This window comes from Typopeltis vanoorti, chromosome 25 (genome assembly GCF_054136105.1).
Source record: "Typopeltis vanoorti isolate ZY-2024b chromosome 25, IOZ_Tvanoo_1.0, whole genome shotgun sequence".
NCBI classification, from domain to species: Eukaryota; Metazoa; Arthropoda; class Arachnida; order Uropygi; family Thelyphonidae; genus Typopeltis; species Typopeltis vanoorti.
Genome location: NC_143573.1, coordinates 43,756,307 through 43,770,488, shown reverse-complemented (window position 1 = coordinate 43,770,488; position 14,182 = coordinate 43,756,307). Strand labels below are relative to the sequence as shown.

Below are 14,182 nucleotides of genomic sequence, written 5' to 3'. Positions count from 1 at the left end.
AGAATGCTACAGTTATATGATGTGTGAATGTGACAGTATATTGAGTAGTATATTGTCTATATTTGAATTGTAAGTCAGCAGGTAAAATTGAAGGAGATATAGGAAAGTTATATGAAGTTTGGTGCAAAATCAAGCCGTTTACTTATTCGATACTCCTAATTTGTTATGACATGAAAATCAACAATAAAAACTGAAAATGCACAGGAACAGCCAAGAACATCAGCTGCATTCTCAGTGGAGAATATATAGGTTAAGTAAAATATTTCAGCTAATTAGGCACAATCTCTGAAGATGGCAAATTAAATATAGACGTTGACAGTAAGTAAAGCTAGTATGGTGGAGAGCCAGTTAAATGAATTTATATGAAATAAGAGAGTGTGTATGGGGGGGGATAAGCCAAAATGTTAAAATAGTAGTACGTAATAAGACAGTGTTCAAACAGATTTTTAACTTATCTCTATCTGAGAACTGGGTTACAAAGAAATTAAGGGGATGAAGATGGTATCAATGGCAGAATTATATTAATGAAACTTCCTACAACTTATGAAAATATTAGGAAGTGGTGTGTCGTCCTCTTATGTTTTAATGCCCTTTCTATCTCTTGTAAGCATAAATCACACTAATGTATCTTTCTTTAAATAATTCCTACTTATTACTTTCTTATCACCCTTTTAATATCATTTATCTTTTAACCTCTATCTCAGTATACTTATTACTTAGGCCGAAATCCCTGACGAGAGTGAAGTTGTTGTTCTGTGAGACAAAGAAATGCAAATGGCAGATGCCTATTTCTTTGTCTCAGCACTGGTTCTATCTCCCTTTTGAAATTCAGAGAAAATTTGTTTATTAACGCTGCACCACCCTGAATCCTAGGATATACTAAACATGTAAGACCAAGGAGTTAGAATCCAGTCAGCATTCACTCTTGTCATTTATAAATTTTAAACTTACAATCATGACCTGATAATATCTAATTTTCCCGCCTTTCGAGGTTCTTTATATTTTATGAGCAAGTGCAGTAGGATCTAATTACAGGCAAGACAACATTTATATTTAAACAAAACATTTTAATTACAAGTAGAATACATATAATACACTTTGAAGCACTGAGTTAATCATTCAGTAAAATATTGGTACAGCATTAGCACTCTTACATACAGTTATTTATCACTTAGTCTCATTGTATCACTCTACTCGATCAAATCTCATTCTTAATATATATCAAATTCCATTCACAATCTTCTCTGACAAATCTTATTCAATTTACATATATCTCAGGCCTAATTAAGAACTCTTGTATATCTCTCTCAAGGTACATTCATGAGACAATGTTCTATTTCTCTTTTAAATCTATCACTTAACAGTTTAAAGAGTCTCTAGTAGCACATACAATAAAATCTTCTTATTCAATTCCATTAGTTAAAAGACATAAAGTTTTCACCTTACCAATTTGCTGGTACGCTACTTTAACCGCTTCAGTACCTCGTCAGATATTTACCTACGTTGACTGCTTCACTTCACACTTTACTGGATACTCTTTACGGATTTTCTCTATACCTCATATTGGAAGATTTCTGTAGTTTTCCACTATCATGATCTGTGGACTTTTGTTTCCGACCGGTCATTCGGTTGTAACTTCCTCGAACAAAGGAAACCCATGTGGAGGCTCCATGCCAGCCGGACTTCCGAGGCACAGGAATACAGCAGCAGGAAAACGCCTAAAAGCCCTGTGTGCAGCGTTACCGCTCCTTTTAAACGGCGCACCACTTTTCTCATTCATCATCTGATATCTACGTTATACGTTCTCCGCGTCACATGGCACTAAGCGCCGCTCGTGGAATCCTCTCATAACTTTCGTAGTGTCATGGTGGAAGGTGGGGGGGGGGAGGCATCATGCTACATAACAGATGTACCTGTACTCTCACTACATGTTTTGAAGTCGGCCATTTCACATTTTGGTTATTATCTCTCACCCAGCAAATGGTTAGTTATTTACATAGTATCTGAGACTAAGCAGCTATACACCAAAATCATAATGAAATTTCACATTACAAAATAAGATAGGATATAAAACTAAAGGTAAAATTTCTATACAAGTGCTTCTACATTTCTGATAAATCATTAATTCTTTTAAGAGAGTGATAACAATGTTAAGTCCGAGTAGTGAAACGTAATTTTCTGTAATATTTTGTTTCACTCCGACTTAACAGAAGGAACTTGACATTGTTAGCATTCAAGAACATGTGAGCAGAGCCAATCTAAGTTTTTACTGAAACAGAATGGGGTATTTGATACCAGCATGCTAGGGAAAAGACAGAGGAAGAGCAAGATATAGGTAGATTGATGCAGTTAGAAGCACTCCCCTTTATAAGATTGAAATATAAGATCTGACAATATTTGAATCCTGATAAATAAGACTAATTTGAAAACAAATTTTAATAGGAAGACAGTTATAAACTTAATCATATAGTTCTGTTATTATATACATCTTAAGGTGTGTGTGCGTGTGTGTGCGTGCGTGCGTGCGTGTGCGTATCCAAATTTGATGTCATGCAAAACTGGATATTTCTCTCTCACTCACTCACCCACAGAGAGAGAGAATAACAAAATTTTGCAAAAGTCAATGCATATAATTAAGAGGAATGATTTGTTCTGTGTCACAATAATTTCCAAGATAGTAATTACTATCAACATTAACTAGTTTTGGAGTTTAAAAAAAATACTGAGATAAAAAAAAAATACATCATGAAAAGTTTCCTTTTCATGATGTGTTCCTTAACAGAAATCCTACACGAACCCATCTGGTCGCTAAAAGATTCCACTAGGAAAAGAGAGAGAAGGAAAACTATATATATTCTATATTAGGCATATTTTTCTAGTATGCATTCCTCTTTTTCTAACCCCCCCCCCCACACACACACAGAAAAAAAAAAGTCAGGAAAACTCTCAGTGAGCAGTTCTGACAAGTTGTGTATTACAGACAGCTTAATATTTGAGTAGGATCCTTTTATCAGTATATTATGGCTTACTTTATTTAAACTTGTGGAGGATCATCGAAAATATGAAAGATGTCCACTTTTTGTTAACTGTTCCAAACATTAAAAAAAAAAAGTCTGAATGGCTTTTCAAACCTTATCATTTTATTTAAGTGACAATTGTATTATCCAGTAGTTGTAAAATTTGTATTCTAATTGTAGAAATAACATTGGTGTGAGGAAGGTGGTTTTTTTTTTTTTAATATATATATATATATATACACACAGCTAATCCTTGTATAATGTGGCACTTATACAACGCGGTCTACAAATTGTAGCATTCCTTGTTCAACGCGGTCTACAATTTCTAGTAACCTTTATTTTTTTTTTTTTTCATATTTTTCACCGCGGGATTTAAAAATCAAATTTTATCTTCATTAAATTTGTGTCTGCCCATATCGCGCAAGTAGTTATAAGTATCGAATCTAGTTTTATTGTATCACTGAATAAGGTACTGTACAGAGGCTTTTGCAGTCTATGTCATTCTCAACAAATAGCGCAATTAGAGACAGATGGAATAAAAATGGCGCTAACTAATAAATCACGTCTCCCTCACAGAAACTATTCTGTATAGACTTAAGCAAATCCATATGTTGCACCGAAACACAGTATCTAACTTAAAACTATTGTCCAATTTTTCAATTATGAAATAAGTGTTTGTTTTATTGCATTTGAAATTCTCGATGTCATCATGACAGATCACAAAAGCTAACTTAAAATAAAAGACTACCAAGAATTGAAACATGCCATATAATGAATGTGTGAGTTTGCCTGCCAAGAAGCCATAAAATTCAACTAAGGGTTGAAACGTTTGTGTGAGTTGAGCCAGTCAGTAATGGGAAGTTCCATCGGAACGATAAATGACACCCAGTTGTGAATGTTGTTATGATAGTTTCAGATGTTATGGAATTCGATTGAAGAGAATTAGCATTTCAACTCAACACTTGTCGGTTGCTTTTGTCTTTGGGTCGCAATCTTTTGTTATTACCGCACCAATCATATGCACATCTTTATAGCTGCTGTCTTGTGTAAAACAAAATTCAGCTTGTACGTATTGTAACAATTTAAAAAAAAAACTTGAATAATTTATAAGCATATAAAAGGATATCACCTGTAAATCGTTGATTTCTGCCAGGAAAGTGCATTTAAATAATTTAAAATCATAAGTATGTTATTCTCAAGCTGAGTAGTTTATTTTCTGGTAAGTTACATATATGTGTAATGCTTTTTTTTTATGTAAAAGTTTATTTTTATTGTAATGGCAACAAAAGGGAAAAAAACAACATTGAAGAGGAAATTCATTTCTCTCGAAGAAAAAATTAAAATCTTGGATCGGTTGAAAATTTGAGAGAAACCAGGAGTTGTTGCAAGGACTCTGAATTTAAATGAATCAACAATTCAAACAATCAAACAAAACGAACATAAAATCCGAGAAAGTGTTTATTGCTGGGTCAACGATAAGTGCAAATGCTTTGCTAGTGTTTGTGATATTCTAATAGAAAAAAATGGAGAAATCTCTAATGATTTGGATAGAAGATTGCACTCAAAAGAAAATTCCTTTGGACACCTTATTAAGCAAAAAGCTCTCAAAGTTTATAAACATTTAAAAGAACTCGATCAAGATTCTTCAGAAGAAATCTCTCAGCGTGGATTTTGGGCCAGTAAAGGTTGGTGCGAAAACTTTAAAAAGCGGTTTTCTTTGTATAATCTTAATCCAGGGAGAATCAGCAGACGTTGAAGCTGCCCGGAAATACCCAGCAGAACTTTTAAAAATCATTAAAGAAGGTAGTTACAGTGCAGATCAGGTGTTCAGTGCAGATGAATCTGGGTTATATTGGAAAAAAATGCCAAAACACACCTATTTTTCAAAAAATGAAAGAATCAGCGCCTAGATTGAAAGTTTCCAATGATAGGATTACTCTACTGTTTTGTAGTAATGCATCAGGTGATTACATGACAAAACCAATGTTTATTAACTGATCCGCAAATCCTCGTGCAATGAAAGGGCTCGACAAGTCCACCCTACCTGTTTATTGGCGAGCCAACAAAAAGGCATGGGTTACAGCTAGCATGTTTGAAAATTGGTTTTTCAAGTGTTTTGTATGCGATGTAGAAAGTTACACAAAGAAAAAGAATATGGACTTCAAAATTCTACTAATTTTAGATAACACCCCAGGCCACCCAACAAATTTAAGCCATCTGAATATTAAAACAACTTTTTTGCCGCCTAATACTACTTCACTTGTTCAACCACTCGACCAAGGAATAATATCAACATTTAAGTCATATTATATTCGGCAAACATTTCAATTAATTTTGGAAAAAATGGAATCTAATGATTCTAATCCAAACATGACACTGCCTCAAGCATGGAAAGAGTTTTCAATATTGAATTGTGTAAAAATTATTTCTCTGTCCATTAAGGAATTACAATGCTCTATGCTGAATGCTTGCTGGAAAAAAATATAGCCTGAAGCCGTTCTGGAACAAAATTTTGTACATCCAGTGGATGCCGAGCTACGTCATATAATAAACATTGCACACATTTTTGGTGGAGAGGGCTTTTGCGATATGGTTGAAAACGAAATTAGTGAATTAATTGATGGAGAAACAGATTTAAATGAGGAGGAACTGGTACAGTTAATAGATGGCGTTGAACCAAATGGTGGGGAAAGTTCTGCCGAAGACTCTGATTGTGATGAATTCGTTAAAGAATTCAGTTTAAAGAAATTAGCAGAAGGATTGGACTCGGAAAGAAAGTTAGGAAGTTATTTTACGGATAATGATCCCTCAATGGAGCGCTCGGGAAAATTCATGAGACAATTGGATATTTGTTTAGCTCCATATTATGAACCTAATAAAAAATTGCAGCATAGTGGAAAGCAAAGTCTTATTACTGACTTCTTGATGACTAAACCAGCCGAAGTATTCAATGAGAATTATACAAATGATGTCAAAGAGATTTCAAGCGGTGATAACCTCCAGCCACTTAAAGAACATGTTATTTCTGAAGACAGTGATGACGATTAAAATATGCGATTTATTTTATTGTGTCTAAAACATTTATGCATTATGTGCAATGAAATTTATGTACAATTTGTAATTTTTATAATTTTATACTACGTGTTTGTCTCATAGTTTGTTTTCTTAACTTACATGAATTACCTGAATTAAATAAAAATATTGTTTTTGTTGGACTCTACAGCGCTTGACCGCATGAAGAAAGGGTTTGGTGGTTCAAATCTAGTCGCCGACTAGAGGAAATTTTTCTAAGCCTTTTTTCGACCGGTTCCCGAGTTAGTTGATCTCTGGCACGGGCAAGCGGGTTTTTCGTCCCGTAAACTCAAGAAAATCGACCGTAGAACCCACATTATTTTCAGACATTAAATATATTGTGTTAAGGTTAGGGACCACGAGATGGCGGCACATTTGAGCAGTCTCTCTTCACTGTGTACCGCTTAATTAGTGATAGCCTTGGGCCATCTATCTCTGATTGGTGCCAGTGGAGATTGAACTGCCCACTCAGTCTCCAAAAGTTAGATAGGGCTAAATGGCCCCGCCTATTCCCGTATACGGGAATAAAAAGGCGTTAGCTAAAAAAAAAAAAAAAGCTAGCTGAAAAAACTTAACTTTACTTTTTCTATGTGATCTACGTCTCGTCGTATAACGCTGCATTTCTATGGAACCTAACATCCATGCTATACGAGGGTTACCTGTTTTATATATATATATATATATATATATATATATATATATATAACCTCCTAGGAAGAGAGGGATAGGAACCAATGTTATTCCGGTCTGTTTTCTGAAATTAATACTGCAAGGTAACTGGACACTAATTCCACTCAATGGATAGTTCTTCCTTTTTTCTTTGATAAAAATGGCGGAATAATTTTGAATTTGTAGAGAATTTAATTTCTTTATAAAAGGAAAACAAAATTCCATAAGGTCAAAATAACCAAATTATCAAACCTCTAAATGTGGTAAGTATAGCTTATTTTACTTTAGTCTAGAATGAAAGAATAAGAGTCCACTTGGCTCACATCTGTTAAACAGCAATTGTTACGATGCGATGAACCTAAATTATTGCCATTTTCCACTTTTTATGCCAAAAATGCTACAGAAATAATAAGTGATAATGGTTTATTAAGCAGAGATTAAAAAAAAAAGATTAAATTATGTTGGTATGGATAAGTAAATTATTCACACTTTAGTGAATAATTTACTGCAGCTTTTAATTCTTTTTTTTTTTTTTTTTTTTTTTTTTTTTTTTTTTTTTTTTTTTTTACATAAACCAGGTTGGAATCCATGTGCAGTTGGCAATGGTGGATGTTCTCATTTGTGCCTGGCTCTTCCAAGTTCAGAACACCATAAATCCTATACTCACCACTGTGCTTGTCCTACTCATTATAAACTAGCTGAGAACAATAAAACATGTATTGGTAAGTTTATTCTGCATTAATAGCATTCTCCATAACTTTGTTATATTTTATGACACTGCCTAGCATTTATTAAATACAAACTTAGAAAAATATTCAAGACCTTATTGATTTTTCTGTGTTGCAGGTGGAGGATATCATTAAAGACTTTTTCCTCCCTCAATTATAAACTTCATTGTCATTTCATGACATATACCTTTAAGGGGTTTGTCATGTGCCATGATGCTCCAGTTTGAATAAAATTCATTGCTAGTTTCCTGTCAAATAACAAATGAGAGATTCTAAACAAAGATGAAGAATGATCTGTTATTTGTTAGATCTAGAATTTGAGCTCTTACTCTCCTTTCTTTTAAATTAATCTTAAACAGTCTTGGAAGGTTTTAAATTCCATTTAGAACATTTATAGGATCTTTTCTCATATGGAGATGATGGGTTTCTTTTCCTCTGGAAAATCCTGAAACAACAGAAAACCAGCCAGAGAATATAATCATGGATAAACATAACAAAATATGAAGCTAGAGTAACTATAAGGTAAAACAAGCTGTTGGACATATATAAATATACAGGGTGATTATAATTGAAGTTCGCATTTTGAAAGACTGTAACTGGGTAACTACTCAGCATAACAATTTAATATTTAATGTGATGATGTGTGCAACAATGGAATTTTATTTTTCATAAAAACCAATGTTAGTTCTAAAAGTTGTCACTGCTGTCATATATGGCACTGCAATACCTTTAAATTACATGATACTCTTGGTATGCAGTGACCTGAGTACAATAATCTACATGTATGGAAGTATCAAGGCCTTATAAAGAGGAATAACAACTTCCTTATCTCTACTTGTTAGTGTGTTTTTCAAAAGCCAAGTAATCTTAAGGGCTACCATAGCAAAATATCTTCTAAACTTTAACTCTCTGTCTACCACCCCTACATCTCTAGCTTCATCTATTTCCTGGAATACAGTTCCATCAATGTGGTACACAGCTTGTAATCTATTTATCCCAAAATGAATAACTTCACATTTCTTCACATTAAACTGACACCCATTATCTTTTGCCCATACTGACAGCCTATTTAAATCATCCTGCAAGCTCTCCACATCATCTAGATTAACTAGTTACCTAATTTTGCCTCATCAGAACAAATTGAACTGCACAAATTAAACAGCAGTGGTCCCAGCATTGAGGCACACCACTAGTCATCTATTTTTGTCTCAGTTCTGCCCCTCCATATACTGCTTTCGAATACAAATTATCGTACAAATACACACAAATGTTCTTACTAAGAAACAATAAGATCAAAAGTTCCATGCTTGATCTCTAGCATGAAGTTACTAGTTTTTCTAGTCCTTAGCTTACCCATGGTACTATAGGTTTCCAATCTTTCATGACTACAAATGCCATGAAAATAACAAAATGAAAACAAAATAATACTTAATTATAACTTGGAGAAGACTCCAAGGCAGGAGTAGCAAATTATAGGCCAATTAATATCTCAGGAGTGGTGTTTAAGGTGTTAGAGTAGTTGGTAAAAGAGAGAATTCAGGACTGGGTAGACAGGACTATTGTACTTTTTATAAGAGGCAACATGGCTTTATGAATAGTAGGTCTTGCCTTAACAATTTGCTTACTTTTTATAATAAAGTGACAATGGAGTTGGATAAAGGAAATGGCCATTCAGTGATGCTGCTGGGTGTTTGACAGGATTCCACATTGAATTCTGTTTCATAAATTGGAGCAATGGGGTTAGATATGAAGCTGGTGATTTGAGTTAGAGGGTGGCTGATGGACAGTTATTCAAGTGGTTTATGTCCAGGAGAAGGGTACTGCAAGGCTCAGTACTTGGTGCTTTGCTGTTTAATTTATACATCAATGATATAGGGAAATGACTTGAGGGGAAGCATTCAGTTGTTTTCTGATGATTGCAACCGGAAGAGTGATAGTCGGTGTAGATGATGTATGACTTAAATAGACTGGTAGTATGGGCAAAGGTTAATAGCTGCCCATACATGATCACAAGCTCTGTACTATATTGATCGAACAACTGGCTGGAATTTGGGTGGATATTGTGGACAGGGAGTTGAAGTGTAGAGGTTATATTGCAGAGGTGACCAAAACAGCACATCAGATTAGGTGGTTATTGAAGAACACCTAAGCAGGGATAGGGATGTATTTTATTCCCCTTATAAGGATTTAACTAATAAGGCCATATCTGAACTGATATGGTCACCTTGATACCACATCAGTGAAGAATTAGTGGAGAGGATACAGAGGGGAGTGAAGAAGATTGTGGAATGCTCTCTATGAGAATAGATTGAAGGTTTGCAAGTTTCAAAACCTAACGGATCTGTGAAAAAGAAACATTATTCAAGAAAAAATGAAAGAGTTTGAGAACAGAAATCAAACCTTGGAGATTCAGTGGCAAGCCCTGAAGAAAACACTGACATGATAGAAGCATATAAGTTAGTAAAATGGTACTTTAGGATTGACAGTGAAGACTTTTCTGTACTAAGGTAGAAGTGGAGGAATTTTTTGAGGCTTTAGAGAAAGCATCTAACAATGAAAAATGAAAAGTTGGTCCTTGTTGAGCATCTAAATAGCTGAGTAGGAAATGATTGTCAGGCATACAAAAATATTTTGAGAGAATTTGGAGAAAAGAGCAAAGCTAATAATAATGGCAAATATCTGTTGGATTTCTGCTCAGGATATGGACTGGTTATTACTAACACAATGTTCCAACATAAAAATATGCACGAATTCACATGCAGAGAAGAGGAAAGAAATAAGAAAAGCTTCATTGACTATGCTATTGTTGATAGTGATGTTTTCCCACTGGTGCAGGGCACTAGAATGTACAGAGGACTTGAAATTGGAAGTGATCATCATTTAGTCTTGAGCAGAATAAATTTGAATTTCATACTGAAAAGAGGAACATGTAAAAAAATTTTCAAAGCAAACAAAAGTTGAGCAGCTCTCAGATATGAACTGTAGACTAAAATACAGAAACATTATTCAAGAAAAAATGAAAGAGTTAGAGAACAGGAACCAAACATTGGAGATTCAGTGGCAAGCCTTGAAGAAAACCCTGATTGATTCAGCCAGAGAGGCATGTGAAGAGATTGTCTGCAAGGATAGAAAAATCAGAACTCCATGGTGGACACATGAAGTTAAAGAGACACTGAAGGCAAAGAAGAAAGCATATCAAACGTTTCTGGCAAATAAGTCAGCTTGTGCTCTTAGAGAATACAGAGACAAATGTAAGAAAGCTATACACTGTGTAAAAATAACTAAACTAAAGTCATGGGAGGACTTTGGCAAGAATATAGAAAATAAATATCAAGAAGGTGACAAAATATTCTGGAGGTTGTTGAAGAAGCTTAGAAATGGAAGAAAGAGTGCTGTAAAAGGAGTTAGAAATGATAAAGGTGACATGAAAACGGGAGAAAAAAAAAAGATATCCTTGAAGTACGGAGTAATTACTTTGAAAAACTGCTAAATGAAACAAGCAGTGATGACAGCACAGTGATAAAAAAACACTGACCAGGCATGCAGTCAGGAATACATATCCATACTTGAAGTAGAAAAAGCCATCAAAGGCTTGAAATGAAGAAAAGCAGCAGGAGTAGATGATATTCTACCAGAAATGCTCAAGTATGGAGTTATAAAAGTCTTACAGTGGCTGCACTTCATAGTTCAGAAGACCTGAACAGAGGGACGAATTCTGAGTGATTAGAGTAGAGCTCTCATAGTACCCATATATAAAAAGGGAAATAACACTGAATGTGAGAATTACATAGGTATTTCTCTATGGAGTTTTCCTGGTAAGATTTGTGCAGGTGTACTTCAGAAACGGTTGAGAATGATTTTGGAAGAAAAGCTTGGTGAAGAACAAGCTGGATTCAGGCTAAATAGAGGCCTCCGGATCAGATCTTTATTTTACAACAAATAGTTGAAAAATCATGGGAATATAACAGATCTGTATTTAAGTTTTGTAGACCTGCAAAAGGCATATGAAAAGGTGCCAAGAGAAAAGCTATTCAAAAGGCTACAATTATATGGTGTGCATTTGGGCATTATATCAAGCAATACTTAGTCTTTATTTGAGTTTTAAGTCAGCAGTTAGAATTGAAGGAAGTACAGAAAGTTGGCTTAATGTTAAATCTGGTGTTAGACAAGGATGTATCCTTACCCCTCTGTTATTCATTATCTATATATATATCACATTATGCAGGAAAGTGGTATTAAACTTGATATCAAAATTGGAGATGTTAATCTCAGCTCTTTGCTTAAACATACGATGTTATACTTCTAAAATCAGCTAGGTCTGCAAGATTCCCCTGACTAAATTGAATAACTGTTGTAATAGATATGGCATGAAGGTCAGCAATAACAAGGCAAAGACGAGGAAAATAGGCACAAATATCAACTGCATGTGAATGGAGAACCTATAGAACAAGTAAAACACAGCAGCTACTTAGGCACAATTTTTAGTGAAGATGGTAAATTAAATATAGAAATAGACAACAGAATCAAAGCTGGTATGGTAGGAAGTCATTTCAATAAATTTATATGGAATAAGAGAGAAATTAATCGAAACAGTAAATTAGCTGTATACAAGATAGTGTTCAAACCAATTTTAACTTATGGAAATGAGAGCTGGGTCAGAAGTAAAAACACTTGACCAAAGACTAGAGACCGTAGATATGAGAGTCCTGAGAAAGATTAGAGGTGTGAACAGATGGCATCAGTTGCAATGTCATATTAAAAACAAGGATATTAGATAAGCACTTGACATCATCAGCATCCAGGAATGTGTTAACAGAGCTAATCTCATGTAATATGGTCACTTAAACAGAATGGGAGAGGAAGGATTAGCAAAACGATTGTTCTCTGCCAAGTTGGCAGGAAAAAGATCCAGAGGAAGCCAAAATATAGGTGTATTGATACGGAAAAAGTGCTTTAGACGATAAAAATATAAGATCTGATAATGTTGATGGTACAACATGACAAAATTTCATGCTAGCTGGGGCGTTGCTGGTTAAAAGGCCCCCGTTGTTTTTGCCAGGGAACCAGGGTGAACAGCGAAAAGTCAGCTACTGGAACAAATCTGAAAACACACCCCAACTCAACATCACCAGAGTTAAAGATCGCTACTATCAATATAAGAAGCCTGAATGGCAAAGAAATGGAGCTAGCTGAGGAATTAGATAAGTACCAGATCGACATAATAGGGGTGACTGAAACAAATAAGACAAAAACTGTTGAGATCTTTCTGAGCAATAAATACAAAATGTTTTATTCAGGCAATGACATTCGAGGACAAGAAGGAGTAGCCATGGTATTCAACACAAAATACGAGGTTAATCTTCTTGAATGGCAGTCGGTCTCAAGTAGAGTAATGTGGGCAAATATGAGAATGGGGAACTGGACAATGAGACTTATTTGGGCGTATGGTCCCACAGAAGGTTCTACTAAGGTAGAAGTAGAGGAGTTTTTTGAGGCTTAGAGAAAAAGCAACTGACACAATGAAAAATGAAAAGTTGGTCCTTGTTGGGGATCTAAATAGCAGAGTAGGAAATGATTGTGAGACATACAAAAATATTTTGGGAAAATTTGGAGAAAAGAGCAAAGCTAATAGTAATGGCAAATATCTGTTGGATTTCTGCTCAGGACGTGGACTGGTTATTACTAACACCATGTTCCAACATAAAAATGTGCACAAATTCACATGCAGAGAAGAGGCAAGGTATAAGAAAAGTCTCATTGACTATGTTATTGTTGATAGTGATGTTTTCTCCCTGGTACAGGACACCAGAGAATTTGAAATTGGAAGTGATCACTATTTAGTCTTGAGCAGGATAAAAATTGAATTTCATATTGAAAAGAATAACATGTAAGAAAGTTTTAAAGCGAATAAAAGTTTAGCAGCTCTCAGATGTGAACTGTAGACTAAAATGCACAAAGATTATTGAAGAAAAAATGAAAGAGTTTGAGAACAAGAATCAAAGCTTGGAGATTTAGTGGCAAGCCTTGAAGAAAGCCCTGATTGATTCAGTTGAGAGGCATGTGGTGAGGTTGTGTGCAAGGATAAAAAAATCAGAACTCCCTGGTGGACACAGGAAGTTAAAGAGGCAATGAAGGAAAAGAAGAAAGCATATCAAAAGTTCCTGGCAAATAAGTTAGCTTGTGCTCTTAGCGAATACAGAGACAAATGCAAGAATGCTAAACACTGTGTAAAACTAGCTAAATAAAAGTCATAGGAGGACTTTGGCAAGAATATAGAAAATAAATATCAAGAAGATGGCAAAATATTCTGGAGGTTGTTTAAGAAGCTTAGGAATGGAGGAAAGAGTGCTGTAAAAGGAGTTAGAGATGATAAAGTGACATGAAAACGGAAGAAAAAGATATCCTTGAAGTATGGAGTAATTACTTTGAAAAACTGCTAAATGAAACAAGCAGTGATGACAGCACAGTAGTAAAAAACACTGACCAGGCATGCAGTCAGGAATACATATCCATACTTAAAGTAGAAAAAGCCATCAAAGGCTTAAAATGTGGAAAGGCAGCAGGAATAGATGATATTCGACCAGAAATTCTGAAGTATGGTGGTATAAAAGTCTTACAATGGCTGCACTGCATAGTTCAGAAAGCCTGGACAGAGGGACGAATTCCCGATGATTGGAGTAGAGCTCTCATAGTAAA

General features: G+C 34.9%; 1 protein-coding gene across 1 annotated transcript in view; it reads left to right on the top strand.

Annotated features, from left to right (window-relative positions):
- Positions 1–14,182, top strand: part of arr (low-density lipoprotein receptor-related protein 6) — a 351,307-nt gene that overhangs the window by 290,615 nt on the left and 46,510 nt on the right. The window contains exon 14 of the mRNA XM_090414658.1: positions 7,337–7,480. Coding sequence (XP_090270784.1) covers positions 7,337–7,480 — 144 coding nt within the window. The remainder of the gene's footprint in view (positions 1–7,336; positions 7,481–14,182) is intronic.